Here is a 21,824-nt window from a genome sequence, read left to right on the forward strand (position 1 = left end):
ACGATTCATTGACGCGAGATTTTTTTTCAAATTGCACATTTTTCATAGTTAATTTAACAATTCTTAATTAATTCGATCACGACCTAAAATCTTTCAATTATCAGATGAACATGTGAAATAGTGTTCAATATCTGGATTAAACAGTTCGTCATAGTTCCAAAGAAATAACAGAAGAGACACCGCGAAGCATGAGTATTGGCGGTAAATTATCTAAAAAAAGATAAATAAGAAAATATATGATCTAACTCGATCTAACTAAGTGTCGATAATTTGTATTTTTAGTTTTTTTTCGAGAGGGGATCTTTACAAAAAAATACCCAGTAACAGATACCACATAACAGATACAAAAGTAGTTGAAACTTGAGTGGCTATGGTGAATGAAACCGAGGTATCGTCAGGAATGAGGAGACTGCGGAGAAGCAGGGGTAATCCCCTACCACAACATTTAATATCTTAATTGAACTAATTATAACAACAGCAACTTCGTGTGTTATGAGGGTAAATTGCGATAAATGGGGTGAAAGTAAAATTTATGGATCATTTGACCCACCCAATACCTCCAAAAACAAATATGAATGCTCCTCGGTTCTATAATAATGTGCTTTACCTGATAATACAGACATCTGCAACATAAAGTTATTGTACTGATTTTCCTGCTCAGGTAGTCGTGGTAAGTTAGTAAAAATCACAGCTGAAAACACAAAGTAAAATAGTCATTGTCATTGAAGAGTAAATACCATGTCGGTAGTTTGTGAATTGAGAGAGCAACAATTGAATAATTTAACCAACCTGCATTTCCTGAATGAACTTTCATCAGACTATTGAGATGTGCGTACCATTCAACAGTCCCAATTGGCTAAAAAATCACAAAAATCAAAATAATCAATGTAAAATTTACCTAAACATCTTTATCGTAAATAACTGTAAAACATCACGGTAAAGATTCAGCCAATATAATCATTGAATGGATGACTGGCCAAGTTTGAATAACAATGATTTTCATCAAGAAACGAAAAGCAACTTTCTCAAAAATTGAGCTATACGCAGTAACCATAAATTTGTTACAGTTACGTTCAACTTAGAACGGGAAAAACATACTCACCCTTTTAAAGGATTTTTCGCTGGAGTCTTGAACTATCTGTAAATTTATTTTAATCAGAAATAAAATTTTTAAAGTCAAACTGGTTGCCAGTCAATGATGTTAAAGTGCAGAAACAAAAAAAGGAACTTGTCATAAAAAAAACAATGAAAGCATTCAGGAGAGAAAGAATGGAAAGAAAGGAATTAAATGCAATGATAATGTCTAAGTAAAAAAATCAATAATAAAATACAACTTACGTGGACTTCACCGGTGATTCTAAGTTCGTGTAACAAATTCTTTAATTGAATCTTTTCCTTCTGTTGACTCTCATCATCTTCAAAAAAAACCCACCAGTTTGAGAGAACAGTTTGAATTGAAAAGAACACGGATGAACTTAAGCTACTCCTGGGGACATTGACCAGGGATGACCAGGGAGAGAGGAGGATATTTTATTAGGGATGTTAGGGCGGGGGGAGTGTGTGGTATCGACTTCCGAAGGTGCATAAGCTGGTTGCAAATAGAGGATCTAGAGTCAAGGTTGAAAAATTCAAAAAAGGAAGCATATAGCTCCGCAGCTCTCCAATAACGTTTGAGAAACTTCTTGAAAAAAAGCAAAGAAAAATTTGATGTTCCTACCACGTGTAATTGATATAAGTCGTATCTTTGTTCGCTTTTCCCAAAATGGCACCATATTCAAAATACAACTCAACTGCAACATGAGCAAGTACGTCTTGTCGACGATATTCTCCGTCTCGGATGCTGTAACAAAACCACGACACAATATAGTTTTCTTATGCAAACATTTTTTGATGTTAAATATAAAAGCTGCATTCTGATTAGTTCTTTTCGTATGCACAACGTACTCGTTTACCTTTGACTCGAAGCTTGTCTACTTACTTTGGTCAATTTCACTGGCGTTCATTGGCCAAACATCTATATATAATAAAAATAAAAGAATTATCCTGGTTTACACAAGAAAAGGTGTCCTTCACTAATATCATAAAATTCTCAAGAGGTCAAACAAAATGGTTTCAAAAAAGTGAAAAACGTTCCATTTGTTGTCAAAATGAATTTTATATATTATTCGATATTAACTACTGATCATATTTTGCATGTCAAGTTTGGGTCTGTGCATAGCCATTATAATTTCCAGTATAAACCATTGTAAAATTAACACAGTAAAACGCGCGCGGTGATTGGTCAATAGGTAGTTTAGTACTTTATCTGAACCATCCTGAAGTGTATCAATATGTTGTTATAAAGGAACACACGTAATCCCTTCCTTCCTACGCAATCTTAATCATACTTAGCCATACGTAGGAAACCTTAGCCATACATAGCCATACGTTGGACACCTTAGTCATACTTAGCCATACGTAGGACACCTTAGCCATACTTAGCCATACGTTGGACACCTTAGTCATACTTAGCCATACGTAGGACACCTTAGCCATACTTAGCCATACGTAGGACACCTTAGTCATACTTAGCCATACGTAGGACACCTTAGCCATACATAGCTATACTTAGACCACGTTAGATATACTTAGTCCTTTTTACGCTACCTTAGCTATACTTACACTACCTTAGCTATACTTAGAACACAAGGAAGGTATTACGTGTAAAACAACATAATGATACACTTCAGGAAGGGTCAATAGACGTGTTTACATTAGCATCAACAGTTTGGAAGAATAAGAATTCTATACATACCGATATATGATGATTTGGGAATCATCTTTTTGTCCAACGACACAAAACTATATAAAAACATCAACATCTTATGTCTATATTCTGCTTTTCTTAAACTCAATAGTTACGTGTTCAACATAAGATAGTTCATCAGATCGTGAGGAAACGTTCGAGAATTATCCAGACAATACAATGTTTGATGTAAGTTGTTTCAATGGAAAAAACAACAATCGATCTCAGTTCTTTTCGTGACTAAGGTAGGAGTACGGAGAATTTTAACAAAATCGTAGAAATATAGAGGATGATGAAGTAACTTAGCCTTAACTTTAACAGAAATTTCAGAAATTTCACAGACATTGAACCCAATACAAAAGTAGCAATATTAATGAATACATTAGACCAGCAAAGTGGTTGAAAGCACCAAACTTACTTTCTAGCAACACAAACATTTTTCCCCAGCATCAAGCTATCCTAATGTAAAACACAATATAACATCAACAAAAACTGACCAATCATAAACGTTGGAACAGACGTCGTCGTAAAACAAATAAATATGCTGCACATACATACCTTAATGATACCAATATAATCCGCAATTCTCATCGGTTGCTCATCCTAAGAAACAAATGCTCTTATATTCATTCCTCACAAGAAAATATAAACTACAGGCTGTCCTGGTCAACCAAGGTTACCTTCGATCTTAGCTTTGGTAGATTTTCCATTACTTCAAAATGTAATTGCTCTAAGAAAGAATTTTTAAAAAGAGTCTTAAAGAAAGCTGCACCATGTTTCACGATACAACAATTATGTGCGAAGCAATGGTGGCAAGTGGGACCAACAAAACAATTATAGGTTAAGCAATGGTGGCAAGTAGGACCAACACAACAATTAAAGGTTAAACAATGGTGGCAAGTGGGACCAACATAACAGTTATAGGTTAAACAATGGTGGCAGGTGGGACCAACAAAACAATTATAGGTTAAGCAATGGTGGCAAGTGGGACCAACAAAACAATTATAGGTTAAACAATGGTGGCAAGTAGGACCAACACAACAATTAAAGGTTAAACAATGGTGGCAAGTGGACCAACAAAACAATTATAGGTTAAGCAATGGTGGCAGGTGGACCAACACAACAATTATAGGTTAAGCAATGGTGGCAAGTGGGACCAACACAACAATTATAGGTTAAGCAATGGTGGCAAATAGGATCAACAAAACAATTACAGGTTAAACAATGGTGGCAAGTAGGACCAACAAAACAATTATAGGTTAAACAATGGTGGCAAGTGGGACCAACACAACAGTTATTGTTAAAAAATGGTGGCAGGTGGGACCAACACAACAGTTATATGTTAAGCAATGGTGGCAAGTGGACCAACACAACAATTATAGGTTAAACAATGGTGGCAAGTGGGACCAACAAAACAATTATAGGTTAAACAATGGTGGCAAGTGGGACCAACACAACAGTTATAGGTTAAGCAATGGTGGCAAGTAGGACCAACACAACAGTTATAGGTTAAACAATGGTGGCAAGTGGGACCAACACAACAATTATAGGTTAAGCAGTGGTGGCAAGTGGACCAACACAACAATTATAGGTTAAGCAATGGTGGCAGGTGGGACCAACAAAACAATTATAGGTTAAACAATGGTGGCAAGTGGGACCAACACAACAATTATAGGTTAAACAATGGTGGCAAGTGGGACCAACACAACAATTATAGGTTAAGCAATGGTGGCAGGTGGGACCAACAAAACAATTATAGGTTAAACAATGGTGGCAAGTGGGACCAACAAAACAATTATAGGTTAAGCAACATGATGGTAAGTGGGACCTGCTCCAATAATATCAAATTGATGAATTATGCAGAAAACACTCAAAAAAGAACACGTCAAACGGGCATGTCAGAGTTTGGAAGAGTAAATACAGGACAGCACTGATTTCTGTTACACTGCCACGTAAAAGCTTCGATTCTCTAACTTTTTTTCTTTCTTTCAAAAATGCCATAAGCTCTTTGCCAGACTCCTTGACCAATTAAATCTTCAGGCTCTTGATAATCGAAGTATCCTTTGAAATGAATGTAAGAAAAGATTACGCTTATCGTAAAAATAAAATATGAGGAAAATCACACAAATTATTTTGTTGTACACAAACCTAAAATGACCGTGTTCGGTCTCATTCCTCCCAAACCCGAAGACTATAAAATTATAGAAATAAAAAGTGAGTGAATGAAATTCAACACTGAACGCGTTAATTAGTCCTATGTAAGACAAATCTAAAACTGCTCCTCCATTGACATTTATATCAACATGTACATGTACGACAATTTAAACGCTACGTAAGAAAAACTTACCATCAGTAAATTTTGAACACCAACTCGTATAGATGGTGCGACAATTTGATCAACAAACGCTTTAATTTCAGCACATCGAACAAAGTCATACCATTGGTTGATCTCTAATTTATGACGCTCTATGGCCTAGAGATGTAATCAAAATACTTACATCATTGTTTCCCAATAGTATGATTGCATTGCCTCCCAAAACGGAAAGCTTTCACGTCTCACTGCTTCCTCATGACAACATAGTTACAGTGCATCGTAATCGTTACAGGACAATAAAGTCGTCAAAAGGGGTATGGGATAAATAGATCTAGGACACTCCAGTTTAACAAAGAGAATAAAAGAAGCAAAACGATTAAACATAAAGTGCAATGCAGATCATTGACAGATAATAGTCGCTACGCACGATTGATACGCTAAATTTAAATTCTTCGTAGATTTTTCCTTTCTGCCCCCCCCCCTAATAACAACATAACCCTTTGTGTCTATTTCCATTACCTTTCCATCAAAATCATCCACAATAACATTACCAAGTATGTAAAGACCACTCTAGAAATGTATAATCGACAATAACCATAACATTGTATGAAACTTATCAGTGGGTCCCACACGAAAAAAGCTCATATACAAAACAAGGGAGGGCCAGAACCTATAGGCAACAATATTTATCAAATCGAGCGAGTGTTCTGTTTTCCAGAACTTTTAATTTTATGTAGGCTTGAGATGGACGCTTCCTTCACGGTTATAGGAAAAAATAGAAACTTCATCATTTATCGTTGTCATTGATTCCTTATTTGGCAGTTAATTTTTAACTCGGAGCAGCAAACTGGCAATGAATTTTAAGGTCAGCTGCTGTTTATAACATACATTCATTGTACCTTTTTAATATCGTTAACAAAATCTATAAGCGGATAACAAGAGCGAGGATTGGAAACGAGTAACAAGATCTGAAATGGAGAAGTCAAAACACGTCACAAAAAGATTGATGAACGTGGAGGCTGCGAGTAAAAATGCTGACAACAACAGAAAAACCTGGTTTCAAAGCAAGATTCAAAGGAAAGTAAATGCGCATACTGTATATAGCGCCCAGACTCAATCCCTTTTTCTACGTAATAATCACCCACTTGAAGGGTAGCAAACAAAAAAACCCCCGGGAAACTAAACAGAAAAAATACGATAGTTCTTAATACCTGAGGTCGCCAGTACTTCACATGACTTTGTCGAGGACTCAATCTTAACAGATATTTTCTGACCTAAAATTAATAAACATTAATGAGGTTTCAATGTACTGAACAAAACAAAAATTACATGCTTAATTCATAACAAATGAGTGTCACGTGAATACCTGGTGATATATAACAGCTTGGCTGACGTCACCCCAGGGTGTTATCGGAGCGCGGTATGTTATAACCAAAAATATGATAATCATTATGGCTAAAATAATACACATCAAAACGGATAAGTAAAGAATTTCTTTTTCCTTAGTTTGACATGTTTCGTAAAAACTATTATATAATTCAAATAGGGTGATATGAGCAAGTTTTGAGAATTAAATGGGTGAAAACCAGTCTAATAACAAAAAATAAACATATATTTTGCCAACAAGCTTTCTGGTTCTAGGAGATTGAGTGATTTCAAAGAATATCAACGTCGTTCACGTTGTAGAATGGAGCTACAGTGAAATGCCCAAGATTTTACCACAAAACATGTAGATGGTATAGCCACTTGATGTTCGAATTTTTTGATGCCAATACACGTTTTCGTACCAGTAAACGATTCATGGATGTCAATAAATTTGCACGTTAACGATGAATTGTAAAAACCTTACCGACAGAGATCAATGCATAACGAGGATCAACAGCGATCATTATAGCAAAACAAGACACCATTCCTAGAAAGGCTGAAAAAATAATTGATTTTCTTGATGTTAGCGGTGTTTTCTTGACTCAATTACTGGCAATGAACGATTTTCCAGAAAATTGCAAGTTTTTACGTAAATTTAATCACTACCATACGTAGTCATTACCTGTTCCTTTTGAGTAGTACTGGAATGTCGGTCTAAAATTGTGACGATAAAAGTCATTCAACAAACACAATCACATTCACTCAAACTTCACAATATTCAGTGGAACAGTTACATAAAATTGACTTAAACTATTTTTATTAAAAACTAATTCAGCGATAATATGAATTTTTTGTTTACTACCGCTAAGTGTGAAAAAACATTAAGACAATGAATAGCTTTACCTGAAATTGGGCGCTGACGAGACTTTAAGGACAAAACAAGCAAGATTTGTGACACCATAGGAGAGAAGAAAGAACATGCTCACTATTGGAGCCAATGCATTCACTCGGTTTTCGAGAATGACCAACTGTAAAAAAAGAAGACAATTAAATTGATTTAACTATATATAACTGAACAATCTACGAAAATAGGAACTCAACAGCACATTTCATGGCAAATTTTTCAAAAATCGCACGCTATTGCGAGCAAGACAGTTTAAACTAATATTGAGAATGGATAAAAAACCTGAACAAAAATCCAAGAGACAAGAACAGCCCAGATTGGTTCATTATTTTTACCATAACCTCTACCAAGGTAAGCAACGTACGAACCTAAAAGCAAAGCAAAATGCCGAGGAGAAGAGATTAATAATAAAAAAAACATACGACAAAAATAAAAACATTGAACATTAGGAATTGATGAAGAAGTCAAAAACAAAGAATGTCTCGGCCATAGCTACATACCAAGCAAATTGTCGTTTGCAACAGCTTGTAAAACTCTGGTTGCGCCTTTAAACGATGAAAAAAATAAACACAAATTGAACCACTATATAGTAATTTGTCTTAGTAATTTCAGCGAGTAATTTGATTACTTTACCTATAAGACAGCTCAATGATGCTGACAGTGTTGCCAAAAACACACCAATGGTAGTCATTACAGGTTCTATGTTGATAACCTGGATATGTTGAAAAAAATTCCCTCATATTTATCCGTTACATAATGCTAGAAAAATCTTCTTAGGCTAAACAAAATCAAACATTGACGATATCTACCTACTGAATGACTATTTAACATTTACAAAATGGACGATTTATATGACATAGAGGTTTTTATATATCGCTGAAAATCGCTTGCTAAAGCCACAAAATTTTAAAAATAGCGTAACCCACGCATTTCTGAAAGCTTTTTCCAATGCAATGAAACTAATTTAGGTCAGCTCAAACCTAAAATTATCAGGAAAAAAGTAGCAAATTACACTTAGTGAACTTGCAATACAAAACTCCCAACGTCGTTCTCAAGTCGTTATGCAATTTGTACATGGAATATTATACAAAGTTAAAGAAGAAAGTTAATATAGACACCTGTAGATAGTTGTATTGATTAACAAGTAAAGGTCTTGTGCATGTGGCACTCGTAAAAAACACTAAAACGAAAAAAAGAAAGTACATAGTTGACAATATTTTTTCAATCATGCTCTGCAGAAAATTAATTTCCATGCTGCTCTTCGACATTATGTATTTTCATCAGCAAAATTACAAATGGTCTTTCACCATTTCTCAACGACCCCCCCAATGCAGAGTTACGCACGTTTTGATTACCTAATAATAAATACATAACAAAAGTAAAACCAGACGCTTCCAAAGTTCCCTTGGGAATAGATTTAGCAGCATTCTTCAAATCACCGGACATATTGGCTCCAGCTGTAACAAATTAAACATTATCAACATCAGACTAACACAACGTTAACCGCGAGATGCTTTATAGCTAGAAAACGAGCTGGTAGAGTTTCATATGAATTCCCTTTTGAAAGTATTAACTCCTACAGGAAAGTGAAGTGAAGAACGTGGGAAGGAGTGTTGTTAAGTTACACTGAAGTTTTGATCCTTTTATCGATGAGAGATTTGAACAGATTTACGATTCCACACGCTTGTAAGAGTCTGCATCAAAATAATCGTTTTTCACATTTCATTCTTTCAATCCAAATTTCACCGAGCGAAGGTCAGTTTACATCATGGCAATCATACTTCATCAGAAGATGTTCTTAGAACCCTTAATGGTAGAGTTTCGTACCATTTCAAAACTCGACTGCTTTTTCGTAAGCTAAATGTAAATGATGTCATTCTTTGACAAACTTTCAGACACTAACCCATGACTCCAGTGACTCCATTAAAAAGGACGCCAAAGATGGTTAAAATTGTAGGTACATGATTTGTCTGATAATCTACTGTGCTTTCAACCTAAAAACAGTTTTTATGTTATATGACATAATTATCGCATCGAAAATCAAGCAAAAGAACACGTTTTCCCTTGATAAATACGTATTTAATATACACGACAACTTTTTCTAAAATAGACATGTTTCGACATCTCATGATGCCATCTTCAGTATGAGTGAAATAATAAGTGATACAAGGTTTATATAAAAGTAAGATGATAGATAAATTTTAAAAAACTTGTCGTGTATATTAAATGCGCATTAGCAATAGTGCTTTTATGAAATTATGGAAACTTGATAAATAGTTATTCATACTTCGCAACACGCTTAGCCGAAAACAAATACAAACAAACTGATGATTTTAAAATAAGAAAGCTCATTCTTTATCCTTTTTCAAACCTAATCATTGCATTACTCTTGTGCAAGACGCATCTTAAACAGAACTTATATGAAAATTATAACTTTTCATCTTGTTACTAAACTGTTTATTATAAAATATCAATAATGTATACGTAATAAAATTATCAATTTGTTAATCGTAAGACGTAATCTACTTGTAAAATTTACCAACGCTTTAAAGTAATAAGGTAACCCTCAAAACGTAACATTTCAAAAAAAATTCACGAAAATTGACAAAACCAATCTTACCCAGAGATTTCCCTTTAGTGTTGTCCAATTAAAACCGGTATACAATAAGGATGGAGTATTATTCTACAAATGTCATCATTATAGTCATATCATGTAAGAGGTACGATTGTAAAGCGATATAAAGACAGGATTGATAGCAGTTACGATGTAATATGTTTTAAACTCACCCCAAATAAACAATTCTCGGTGGGGACGTCGTGGAAGTACTGCGACTTGTGAATGAAAAAACTTACCTAAAACAATGTCAAGTTCATGCAAAACCATAAATCTCACATCTCAAGACTTCATGTAACTAACAATAAGGGTGTTGAATGTGCTTCTACTTCAAAACAATCTTAATACGCAACTATCGAAAAAGATTCATTGAAATATATCATACAAGTAGTTTGAGAATGTTTTCATGCAAGCTATATTTCAGAGAATTGCCCACACATTTTCTCAACATTAGATCGAGCAATGTTTCCTTCAATATAAGAAAATTGTTTGAATAGAACAGAGTAGGACGACTTACGAATGATGAACCTAATGATATCATGACTCCAAGAAAAATGAAGAAAGTTGTTTTGGCAAACATCCCTAAAAGAGCAAATAGTTGAATTTGAAATGTTGAAATATACGAACAAATAGAGGAATTTGATCGGACTATATTTAATAAGTTGTAATAAACTGCAGACATACAAACTGAAGACTCAAGATTTTACATCTATTTCGTATCAAAATTATTTAACGTAAAAATGATTGAGGTACACACAACAAACAATGTTACAAACAATGATGTTTATCAATTTATCTGCTGGTTGTATTTGCTTGTGTTTCTAAAAATTTCACGCACCTGCACCAACCTAATACGAACGGGCTTTCGATTGAGTACACTAATTGTGCTCTTATTTACATTTATCATTTTAAAAGCGAATTGTTCTTCATTGAACAATTGAACGAATAATCATAAACGTTTATCATATAAGTAAATATAGACCTACCTGCACCGACAAGACAGATGATTAAGTTAAAGAGCAACGCAATCGAACGATACAAAAAGCCATACCAATAACCAGTAGGAATATCTAAATAACCCCAAAAATAACACCCATCAAAACTAATTGCAGTAAATGATCAGCAGATATACCACCAAGTGGCATAAGGAGACACTGAGAGACGTAAGATGATAGAAGGTGATGGGAAGCGACAGCCATACACCAAATGACACAAAGAAACACAAAAAGACTTCCAATGATAGAAGGTGATAACAAGTGACAGAAACAAGTCATAGAAAAGTGAAACAAAATGACATGAAGGCCTCTCACCTTGTTTTAGTGCTCCTGTGTTTTTTCCAAATGCACTTATGATAGCTTCACTAAAACCTACCATAAAATATCAACAGATTAAAAGTTACCAAAAAATTTTATAGATATAAAAAATCCTTCAGTTTTATTGATACATTCAACTACAGTAATGGTAGATCCAATTTAAGTTGGATTAATAAATTAGCAATTTGAGATGTTTCAAGTACTGCCATTTATGTTATAAAAAATTGTTTTTTTATGAACTTGAGTTTGTGCACATTCTACACATGAAAATTTTCCAATTATTTTTTATTTAAACTGACATTCCCTGTTGTTAACTCTCCTCCCACCTTAAAAAAAAACGAAATATGTTCACTAAAAAAGTAGAACGATCCATTGTAGCTTATTACATCCTGCTATCACAGTACTTATGAACAGTGTGAGAATTAGTTCAGAAAAAACGATGTGCAATTTTTTGACAAAAGTGTTTCTTTAGAGGCATAATCAAATCGATATTACGTTAGTTATTATATAGCGCTAATTGCTAAATTAATATTTTTAAACTTGAACAAATTCATATGATTTACGACAGTGTTTTTCGTTAAAACCGCTGATTTTTGCACATCGTTTGAAAAAGTGATGTGCAATTGTTTTCATTTTAGCGAAAACGATGTGCAAATTGCACATTGCACACCGTTAATTTGCACACTGCTTATGAATACCCAGAGTATCAGAAATATATGTCCTTACCAATAAGATAAAGAGAAGATGAGAAGATATTTGCAACATAAAATATAACTCCAATAGAGCCACCAAATTCAGGTCCCAAAGCTCGACTAATCATGACTTTATTTAAGGTTAAGAACAATTAACTTGTTAGGTAAGTTTTATTTTTTAAATTATATTTACGTATCTATTATCAACTCCGATGACTTATTTATGGTTCATCTTACACCTAAATTCTTGTTATTACCAAGATTCAAGTCAATCATACATCAATTAAGCAGTTATCTCTTGGCTAATACAACAATTTACCATATCATTATGTTTTGGAAAGGATACAATAAGCACCACCTCCTTTTACATTACCATTGGTTGATATGGCTGAGACAGACAGTGTTGTGAGGCCGGTCACAAAATATGCAACAAACAGTAGCAAACATGAAACAATAAAGCCAACCTGAATAAATCATTTAAACATTTTTCAACATGGATTGATTTGCTGTTGCTAAAGACTTTGAAAAAATAAGAATAATAAAACTATCAATAAGATGTGCGCAGATACTGGAAAAAGTTAAGTGAAGAGATCCTGCCGGAAGAAAAAAATATGTTGAAGTAAATGTAGATGGAGACTATCTCCAATGCATTTTCAATGATCTTGAACCACAAGCATTCTTGGAAATGTTATAACATTACATGACAATGGAATGGAAATAATAAATCAAAAAACTTTACCCACAAATCCCCATCCCAAAACTGGTATTTATTTCTAACAGTTCTACTTCCAGTCATACTTTTTGCAATGAATACAAAACAGAGCTGAAAATGTCACAAGCGGACAAACACCTTGGCCTGCAGTGAGGACTGTTCAAAAGGTCAATCATCACTTGTTTAATCAGACCTCTATACATAGATCAAACTGCTTTATTTATCATTGTCCCAAGTCACTCACAAATTTCTTAAAAGTCTCTCATGTATATAAAGATTTACCTGACCAATGAGGTATCCAATACGTAAGAAAAGGATGATGCTAAACATGGACAGTATACATGGAATGATGACACCAAAAAACGTAGATAATTTCCCATGATTATTGTCTTTTAAAGTAACAAAAAAATATTATTATTTGAATGGGCATTGTAAATAACAAAATACAAATTTGTCTAAACAAATAGCCATTGATGTTATAAATTTGGAGTTCAGCAATATCTGAAATATCTCTTGTTTAGATTTCATAAGCAATTTGCATCAGATTCTTAAATTCAAATGAACAGAAGCAACATGTAATGCTGAAAGACCAAATGATTTGATATTTTCACGTAAGTCACGAGATACAATAATGATAATATACCCAGGTAAGATAGTGAATAGCTATCATTTTGTGGTAATATCATTACCATTCACATATGTACGCAATGTATTATGGTATCATGATATAGTAATATCCCTTTAATTTTGTTTTGAATATGATATTTTGTCTTTTTTACTAATTCTTGGATTAGATATTTTTTATTATCTAATTCTTGGATTAGATATTTTTTATTATCTAATTCTTGGATTAGATAACCTCCAGGGTTTTAGAAAGCAAAGCTTGCCTATCTCGACTGGAGCTCACAATTGCTTTGATAAACATTTAATTGTATAAAACTAAATTACAAATTGTTCTTTGGTATTATTGAGAAATCAATTGTTCATAGTTTCAATTCTGAAACAATTATCATGTTAATGATTCACAATATGTTGAATTCAAGTGACCCAAGAACATTACATTGGAAAGAGAATGCAACTGCAAAATATTGACTTTGAGTATGGAAAGACAACTATTTTTACTAATTCAGAATGTTCAGTCATTCATACCTCTATTGTGGACATTTAACAGCGACATCCCGTCGTCAACACATCCCATAATAGCTCGTACACCGCTATCGCTTGTTTCTTCAACCATTCGATTCAAATTAGGCATCGCTTTGAAGAAAATTTAAGTGTGGGAATGAGACTACCTGAGGAAGAGGAAAGCCTTCATCTTTTATATTTGTCTTGAGATTTTGTCAATTTGTGTTGCAATTTTGTCCCCCGATTCGATTGTTTAAAATTGCGGCTGTGTAAATAGTTTGTGTGTGTACAAGGTATGCGGGACAAGTCAGATAGACAACTTTCATACCATGGTTCACAGATAAATAGATACACTTATGAAAAATCCTCTTCTACTAATCAATAACTAAAAATTCCTCAAAGTGAACTTGCCGTGAGTTGCTTGACTCAGCTTGAGCAACCAAGAGTAACTTGTGCATGAAGACGGATGCGAATGAAGGGGGAAATAAGAAGCAAAATAATGAAATCTTTCTTTTTTTGCAGGGGGAAAATGAGCAAAGGCTCAATTTTTGTTTCAATTTCACCACATGATTTGCACGAGAAATTTGCAGGTATTTTGTATTTACAAAAGCATGCACTGTAACACGCTAAAAATTGTCGCATTTCTGTGAAAAACTATTTAATATTATGCTGGTGAAATTAGTACATGCTCGTAATACATGACAAGAATATGCAATAGTTTCGTAAAATTTGAATAGCCAGATTTTGTCAATGACTAGGATACATCTTCATCTCCACTATCCCCTATCTTGTACCGTTTTGACTTTTGTATATTGATATCCTCATTTTTCGACTTATCGTGATCCACTCCATAGAAAAACTCGGCCCAGACCATACAATGATCAGACGGCACTCCTTCAACACTTCTGCTTCCACCACATGGGATCCACTGATGGCTCTGATTGTCACGTCCAACACCTGATTGTCATCCGTTAAAAAAATACACCAGCATTTAGCAAAACCACACTTTAAGCACAATCAATAAATCAATGTTGACCATATGTTGAAAGGCAGACCGGTAAAGTTCGTAACAGTTCGGGCTGTTAAAGCTTGGTTCAATGGAAAGATAAAATATAATATCGAATCAAGAAACAGAACTATAACCTGAATAACGTATGCATATGATAAGTGATGAATAAGTGAATGAAAATGTACTATCCATAAAATGCTAGTTTTATAATGTGCGCGCACGCGCATAGCCTGGAACCAAATCTCATCAAGGTTACTAATAAAAACAGATCATCAATCACCAGTTTTAGATTCAGTTCAGATGTTTCGTACGAGAAGATATCATATAATTACAACACACACAAACCTGATCGACCAGTATATTCCTGCTTGTCAGGTTTACCAGATTGCTTTATCCAAATATTGTCATACGTCATTGAACCTTCGAGATTCGTTGGGCTAATGTTGGTTGGGACGCCATCCTCAATAGCGTTTACAAAACCCGCTTCGCGAAAATCATCAAATGCTAAAAATGATAAATAATCGTTACGAAAATGAACAATGCTCTCAAAAACGTAAGACATGACGATGACACTCATAATTGAAGCGTATGTGAACATAATTTTGAACATTACATCACTCGCGATGAAGAATGAAATCAAAATAAGCAACCGGTACCTGAGTCAAGTGGCGTCAGGTTAAAATCACCAAGAATCAAAATGTCATCTTCACCTGCACAAAAAATAAGTTATGAAATAAGCTTTCAAGCAAAATACCAAAATAAATTTATGTCATAGGTATGTAGAATGTAGTGACCTACCTGGCATGCTTTCAGTAATTGCTTCAAAAATATCAGGCATTGTATCAATTTCTCCCTAAACATATAAACACTCAATAAACACAATCATAATATCACATACAATGCTATTGCAACTGTTTCAAAACAATTATTAAAGGAAGCTCTTTTACCTGAAGACGTTCAAGGTCTTCATTTTCCAACCCTGTTGCTTTCAAATGAACACTGAGGACAATAAAATCAAATCGATACGCCTAGAATGTTCAACATCAAAAACACGATTTTGAACCATTCGACATTTAATGGAGCTTAAATGGAGCATGAATATAAAAAAAACCCCTATAATGTATCCAAAACGCCAAGAATAAACAGTCAAGTTTTTTTCCAAAAGTCAAAAACTCTTACCTTAAAATAACCAATAAAAGGTCTTCTCACAAAATCCTTCTTTCTTTGTTTTGTTTTATCCTTTCTTTCAAGCAAACCATTGTCCATAAGTTTAATTTTACGACTTGTGTCCCAAAGGAAACCATTGCGTTCGGAAGCCTAGATTATGAAAAAAGTCAAAATAAACAAGTTTTTTCCCTTCTTTTTTGACAACTCAGGTGCGTGAATTCATCTTTATCAGTAAGAGCATTTTCCATTTTAAGGATTTTATTTCGACTAAAAACCAAAAAATTGTAAAGCAAGCCTAGTCCAAACTAATGAATATGGTTACATTTAAACGAAGTTTTCTAAAATATGTAAGTTATTGCGCTCAATTGAATAGTTAAATCAAAATTATTTTCGCATCAGCATATTGGGAACGTTGAAATGGCTAAAAACAGCAAGTAATCTGATCAACATGCAGCACTGAGTTGTACAGTAATCTTGTACACTAGGTACAGTGACCCTTTTCATCCAGTTTCATAAGATACGTATTGTAAGTAATAGATATACCTAGCTAGCAGTCACCCCCCCCTTGCTGCTGCCTCTGCTGCCTGAAATTATTACCTAATTTATGCACATCTACAAAATACACTATGTCAGCAGCCATTACATCATATGCTTGCCTACCCGATACATTCTGCCAGCAATTTCTGACGTGATACATTCCCATTTGCCTCTATGACCTTTAAACCTTCTAAGATTAGGAGTTGTTGGATTATTTAGTTCATCTCTTATCTAGAAAAATACCAATATTATTGATTTTGCAGTTGAGAGAAACGAGAAGAGGGCTTGTGGTGGTTGAGGGACAAGATTACTGGTTTTGACAAAAAGTGAGAGGATTTAACTTTTAGGACAAACTCAGGCATATCACTTTCCATTAAGAATCATGACATAGTTTCAGTTAATTATCATACACCAATACTGACGGATTTGCCTTAGCCTGTCTAACAAATTTGGTTAATTGGAAAGTAAAATATTAGTTTAAGAAATTGTCCAGAATGATAAAGCATGTCACCTGCAAGGGCATAGGTACAAAGATGGCAATTCCTCACCTGTTTAATGACAGTTTCAAATTGACACTTATAAGTTGCTGTAATGACTTACCCCTCGATTCATAAATCCTGCGTGCACCCTTGACCTGTATGAAAACTTTGAATCAGCTCCTATATCATAAATAAAATCCTACTTAAACACAACCGGGCTATGTATGTTTAAGTAGAATTTTAACTATGATTTAGAAGATGTATGACAAGTTGTAAGACAAGCTGTAAGACAAGTTAAACAGTTAATTAGCAACTTTACCATTTCCAAAGCACCATCTTCAGCCAATTCTTGGGCAGCTAGAATATTTATCCTACAAAACGGAGCACATTAATTGGCTATGTATAGACAAGGGAGGTTTTCCAAAATTATACTTGGTAGGTACAACATTGGTAGCACAACTAACAAGTTTATAATGAAAATATGATAAAGTAATAAAAAATGCCGATCACCATATGGCACTTACAGGACAAATTTTTTGCTACCATGGGACAATACAAATATTTTCTTCACTATCCAACAAACAACATAAACAGTTACAAACTTACAATGGAACAGAAAAAAGAAATGTTTGAAGTAAGTTTAAACATTTAAACAAGATCAATCATCAAAGGTAAGGGCCTGCTGCATTACCGCTTTTACCATGGAGGTATGGACTTTTACCACTGACTTTTGCTTAGTTACCATGCCAGTGAACTCTATAATACAACTGGAAGGCTAACTCTATATTACCATGCAGACTGATGCAGCCAAACTCTCACTTGCTAAGCAACCTACAGAGGTAACCAAATAAAATATGGTGCTACACACTTTCTGAAAACCTTTTAGTTTAAAAGTTTAGTGCGCAAAACTTTTCAGTGTTTCTCAATAAATTTCCTATTAAAGTATTTGAAACACTGAGCTTGTGATAATCAGCTTCCAAAAAAATTTAAATTCAATATCCTGTGGAGATTGGGGAAGCGCAATTAAGAATAGCCATCCCCGGACAATATAATTATGAGCAAACAAACATTGATTAACTTTAGTTACTTCACACATACCCATGTTGTAAAATGGTCATACATATCACCTCTCGTACACCAGGGTTTTTTGCCTTCTGCTTAGTAAAACTCAGCAGATTCCAAGAGCCAATTCTGATCACAGTTCTCCTTTTATATTTGGAAGGCACATTATCGAATTCCGGCCATTTACGAAGTGAGAGAGGCAATTGAAACGCGTCCACAATTTCTGAAGCTGTTAAATGTATAACATCAGCGTCATTTTGAATTTCCTCTGCCATACTCAAATGTCAAACATCTAGTATGAAGTTTAATGTTGGTACTCTCTCTTTATAAGCTACTATTCCAGTTTCTGCCTCATTCAACTATGCTATCTGCTTTGCTCCAGTGATTCACCGCCTTAAAATTTGTCACGCAATGCTTGCTGTGAATTGTAATGAGAATCATTAATGCTTACACGCCATGAAATTTTTCAAAAAAGCAGGTTGTTGTAGCAATGGTAGTAGCTACGTTACGTGTAAGCTGATGATTGATGATCCATACACAGAATATGTTCTTGTTCTTGGGCTACTTCACCCACCCTACCCACTTTTTAACCCAGCGATAACGCTTTTCTGACGATTAGTAACGTTTGCGGATTTTATCTCTGCTATCAAGTATCAACTTAAAAAAAAGTTGAAAGACACATATGAAACGTTACCTATTGCTTATCACCAATGCACAACGCTTACTTCTGTTGTGATTGGTTGTGCGCTTTTGCGTTGTGTAACTTGTGCTGTGACCGTAATGTAACCATTGAGCTCTATAAGACCTGGAGGGGCAAAGGGGCCTGGGCCTCGTGGTCAAAAACATGGCGGATTTTGGTTGTCAAAGTCAGCGGAGAGACGCGGGCTCATACAATGAAATTTTTGTCGCCCACCCGGATTTTGACAACCACTTTATTGCGATTACAACAGTGATTACAATTGCAATAACATTGGCGATATACTATACCTTTCTTTTCGAAACTTATTGTTCAATTTTATCCGCAAATATGCCTATAACTTGTGTGGTGTATGGTTGTGGAAATAGTACAAGAAATGGAAACTTTTCATGGCACCGGTAGGCAAAATAATATTATTTATTGCTCAAAAAAAAGCACTTTGTTTTTGTAATTTTGTCGTTTGATGACGTGATACATTTCGTTTGTAGTTTTTGTAATTTTTTAAAAGCATAATCTTTAATTTAAATTGTATTTATCTCAAACTTTCTTCTCATTATAGCTTTCCAGATGCAGCAAAACACCCACATCTTTTGGAGATGTGGGTGTCTAGCATTAAGCAAAACTCTCGAACTATGATTGAGTTTGCCCCAAATAAATGGAGTCGGATTTGTTCAGAACATTTTTCTGACCATATGAAGGAAACAGTCGGGAATAGAGTTGTGTTAAAACTGAATGCGGTGCCAACTATATTCAAAAATGCTGTGGTATGTATCATACAATAGAAGTATCTAAATTTATAATGTGTCCTTGAAGCTTTTTGTTTTTGCACAATTTGACAGAATATAGACTACAGTGATGAAGGGGCTAAAGGTTTACTAGATGCTGCTAGTTATATAGAAACACAACTCAATATTCCTGTGAATGAAGTATGTATTGGAAAATCTATTGTAAGTGAGGAGGTTGAATTTGAAAAAAGCCTTGTGCCCATGCCAGATTTAGTCATGGATGATAATCAAATAAATTTGACCCAGAATGACTGTACTATTGAAGAACATGATAGTCAGGTGATCAATTTCAACTGTTTATTGCATGATCATACATACAGTTGTCAATCTCCTTATAGACTGAAGCGTCAGTTAGAGGAGGTCATTGAGAAAGCTGAGTCACTTAAGAAAAAACTTAAGAACAGCAGAATGCAAAATGGTAGACTGAGAATGAAAGTCAATGATATGTCTTCCGTTGTTTCAAGTTTAACAGAGGAAGGTTTTGTTAATGTTGATCAGGCTGAAATTCTTAACAATACCCTTTCAGGAGTGTCAAGGGATATATTTAATAGGTTAACACATGAAGATAAAACACGTGTTTCCTACCCCCCTGAGCTAAGATGGGGACTGGTGGTGGTCCATCCCAAAGTATGACATTAATATTTTTCTACTGAATATGTTTAAAATGTTTTGAAATATAAAAATTTTTTATGACCCTACTTGATTAATAATATTTTAACATTGTATTACCTTTGTTACATTACAGATAGAAGAAACAAATTTCATGGTATGGTACATAATATCATTATTTGTTAGAAACTATGTTGTAAGAATTACAATTTTTTCAATTTCCATAGGCAGATGTCAGAAGTGTGGTCTTTTTGGTCACCACATAACCGAGTGCAGAGCAAGTAGGTTCACATTTTTGTAGTATAGACTCTTGTTGTTAATATAACAATCTGAAACATTAATATTTTTTTAGGAATGATGTGTCGATATTGCAAAAAAAAAGGGCATGTCAAACAAACATGCCCTATTTTAGCCAGAAAAATTTCATCTAGAAGAAGGGTGACAAACATTTTCAAAAATTGCCAATTTAAAGGCAAATTAATGTAGTTTATTGAAAAACAACGTTAAATGTGTTAATTGTGTTATTACTATATTTCCTTATATTTTATTGGATATTACAATTTATTTTATTTATATTTTTACATATTTCTTTTAATATATATTGGATTCATTTCTACCTTGGCAAGTTCATTTTCTTTTCAATTTCCTTTGATTGTACTTGGTACAACTGCTGTAACAGCTGCACCCTGTTATAATAAGATACAGACCAACATTGACACAACATTTAATACATACATATTATTATATGGATTGCTTTTACCTTTTTGCAGAAATTCACAAATTTCACTAAATAGTTGTATACAGACAAGCCGTATATCGCATGTAAATCTTATTCACTTAATAAATCTAAAAAAAATTTAAGTTTAGAGTAAGTTTATTGGTTCACTTGAGGCTAATATCCGTTAAAGGCACCTGTTTTTTGTTTGCATTATACTTCACTACAGTGCTCGCACTCTAAGTAAGTTATATCGTGAGAACAATGGTTTTATTTACGAGTAGTCTGCCGAAATGCATAGTGCCTCTTTCTAGCTGTAAATAACGATTCCTTTGAATTGTTGGATTAGTGTTCTGGTTAAAACAGTTCTTTTAAGAACTATTACATTGTTATTATCACCATTCACCATGGTATTTGCCATTTTGAAATCCATCTTTAAATGGTTTTATTTTATAAAAACATGTCATGAGCTGTTTGATAATAGGTAATTGCCCAAATTTTAAATTATGACCAATCAATTTAATCATGAAAGGCAGTTAAAAGAAAATATTTACCAACATTTGTAGTTAAGGTGAGTATTGGTGTTTTTAAAAATCGTTAAATATTGACATCTTAGATTTTCGCAGGTTTTAATCACCAGCTATATAACCGACAAGATTACATCTCAAAATTTAAAACAACTTTACTGATTTCTATCAAAAATATTCAAAGTTTCTTACCTTGAATTTTATTCGTAATATCAATCTACATGTGCCGTGATACTTCAACGCCATGTTTACGTAAAAACATATAAATCAGGAGGGAGTGAATATTGAAAAAAATTTTTAAAGTGGAAGTTTTGACAACCAAAATCCGCCATTACCGCCATGTTTTTGACCACGCGGCCGCGCGATTATAATTTATAGTAATTTTGATGACGTTTCCCCTCCAGGTCTTATAG

At 34.1% G+C, this 21,824-nt stretch overlaps 3 protein-coding genes and 1 long non-coding RNA gene across 11 annotated transcripts; 1 reads left to right on the forward strand and 3 right to left on the reverse strand.

Moving 5' to 3' along the window:
* Window positions 1–4: 4 nt before the first annotated feature.
* LOC124435648 (solute carrier family 12 member 9-like) lies at window positions 5–14,043 on the reverse strand. 3 transcript variants are annotated; one of them, XM_046985609.1, is made up of 36 exons: window positions 13,849–14,043; window positions 12,982–13,088; window positions 12,334–12,451; window positions 12,022–12,117; window positions 11,293–11,349; window positions 10,969–11,052; window positions 10,500–10,564; window positions 10,156–10,221; window positions 9,989–10,051; window positions 9,272–9,362; window positions 8,724–8,825; window positions 8,487–8,548; window positions 8,002–8,080; window positions 7,869–7,913; window positions 7,651–7,736; window positions 7,368–7,492; window positions 7,147–7,178; window positions 6,949–7,020; window positions 6,466–6,554; window positions 6,311–6,373; window positions 5,999–6,067; window positions 5,619–5,669; window positions 5,133–5,258; window positions 4,934–4,976; window positions 4,760–4,846; window positions 3,466–3,515; window positions 3,344–3,388; window positions 3,204–3,244; window positions 2,795–2,841; window positions 1,979–2,014; window positions 1,718–1,840; window positions 1,339–1,415; window positions 1,103–1,138; window positions 790–856; window positions 608–691; window positions 5–210 (listed from the first exon to the last, which is right to left on the reverse strand). In XM_046985609.1, exons 1-36 carry the CDS (start codon window positions 13,952–13,954, stop codon window positions 149–151), a joined length of 2,652 nt encoding a protein of 883 aa, XP_046841565.1. In that variant the 5' UTR covers window positions 13,955–14,043; the 3' UTR covers window positions 5–148. The 3 variants fall into 3 exon arrangements, with proteins under 3 accessions (XP_046841565.1, XP_046841566.1, XP_046841564.1); XM_046985610.1 differs by having other exon boundaries at window positions 10,156–10,200; window positions 12,982–13,091; XM_046985608.1 differs by having other exon boundaries at window positions 12,982–13,091.
* Window positions 14,044–14,465: 422 nt separating this feature from the next.
* Window positions 14,466–18,606, reverse strand: LOC124434954 (endonuclease/exonuclease/phosphatase family domain-containing protein 1-like). The gene is made up of 9 exons (XM_046984910.1): window positions 18,115–18,606; window positions 17,336–17,387; window positions 16,661–16,768; window positions 16,013–16,150; window positions 15,781–15,861; window positions 15,632–15,686; window positions 15,490–15,543; window positions 15,179–15,337; window positions 14,466–14,781 (listed from the first exon to the last, which is right to left on the reverse strand). Exons 1-9 carry the CDS (start codon window positions 18,351–18,353, stop codon window positions 14,579–14,581), a joined length of 1,089 nt encoding a protein of 362 aa, XP_046840866.1. The 5' UTR covers window positions 18,354–18,606; the 3' UTR covers window positions 14,466–14,578.
* Window positions 18,607–19,002: 396 nt separating this feature from the next.
* Window positions 19,003–20,742, forward strand: LOC124434971 (THAP domain-containing protein 1 B-like). Of its 6 annotated transcripts, none has more exons than XM_046984931.1 (6): window positions 19,003–19,173; window positions 19,335–19,539; window positions 19,615–20,187; window positions 20,306–20,326; window positions 20,397–20,450; window positions 20,522–20,742. In XM_046984931.1, the coding sequence occupies exons 1-5, from the start codon at window positions 19,106–19,108 to the stop codon at window positions 20,433–20,435; spliced, it is 906 nt and encodes a 301-aa protein (XP_046840887.1). In that variant the 5' UTR covers window positions 19,003–19,105; the 3' UTR covers window positions 20,436–20,450; window positions 20,522–20,742. The 6 variants fall into 6 exon arrangements, with proteins under 6 accessions (XP_046840887.1, XP_046840889.1, XP_046840890.1 ...); XM_046984933.1 differs by having other exon boundaries at window positions 19,615–20,034; XM_046984934.1 differs by having other exon boundaries at window positions 19,615–19,839.
* A 62-nt stretch (window positions 20,743–20,804) lies between these two features.
* On the reverse strand, window positions 20,805–21,653 carry LOC124434972. Its single transcript, XR_006944949.1, has 2 exons — window positions 21,604–21,653; window positions 20,805–21,524 (listed from the first exon to the last, which is right to left on the reverse strand). It is a non-coding gene; the product is annotated as an uncharacterized LOC124434972 (long non-coding RNA).
* Between the last annotated feature and the right edge of the window lie 171 nt (window positions 21,654–21,824).

Source organism: Xenia sp. Carnegie-2017, unplaced genomic scaffold (genome assembly GCF_021976095.1).
Source record: "Xenia sp. Carnegie-2017 unplaced genomic scaffold, XeniaSp_v1 HiC_scaffold_14, whole genome shotgun sequence".
NCBI classification, from domain to species: Eukaryota; Metazoa; Cnidaria; class Anthozoa; order Malacalcyonacea; family Xeniidae; genus Xenia; species Xenia sp. Carnegie-2017.

Coding starts and splice junctions, on each gene's coding strand:
- LOC124435648 (XM_046985608.1), bottom strand. CDS start 13,954: ATGCCTAATTTGAATCGAATGGTTGAAGAAACAAGCGATAGCGGTGTA. Junction 9,363..9,988: donor CACTAAAGGGAAATCTCTGG/GTAAGATTGGTT, acceptor AACTGTTTTTAG/GTTGAAAGCACAGTAGATTA. Junction 4,847..4,933: donor ACCGAACACGGTCATTTTAG/GTTTGTGTACAA, acceptor TTCATTTCAAAG/GATACTTCGATTATCAAGAG.
- LOC124434954 (XM_046984910.1), bottom strand. CDS start 18,353: ATGGCAGAGGAAATTCAAAATGACGCTGATGTTATACATTTAACAGCT. Junction 15,862..16,012: donor CTTTTATTGGTTATTTTAAG/GTAAGAGTTTTT, acceptor TGAACATTCTAG/GCGTATCGATTTGATTTTAT. Junction 15,687..15,780: donor AAGACCTTGAACGTCTTCAG/GTAAAAGAGCTT, acceptor TTATATGTTTAG/GGAGAAATTGATACAATGCC.
- LOC124434971 (XM_046984929.1), top strand. CDS start 19,106: ATGCCTATAACTTGTGTGGTGTATGGTTGTGGAAATAGTACAAGAAAT. Junction 19,174..19,334: donor GGAAACTTTTCATGGCACCG/GTAGGCAAAATA, acceptor TTCTCATTATAG/CTTTCCAGATGCAGCAAAAC. Junction 19,540..19,614: donor CTATATTCAAAAATGCTGTG/GTATGTATCATA, acceptor ACAATTTGACAG/AATATAGACTACAGTGATGA.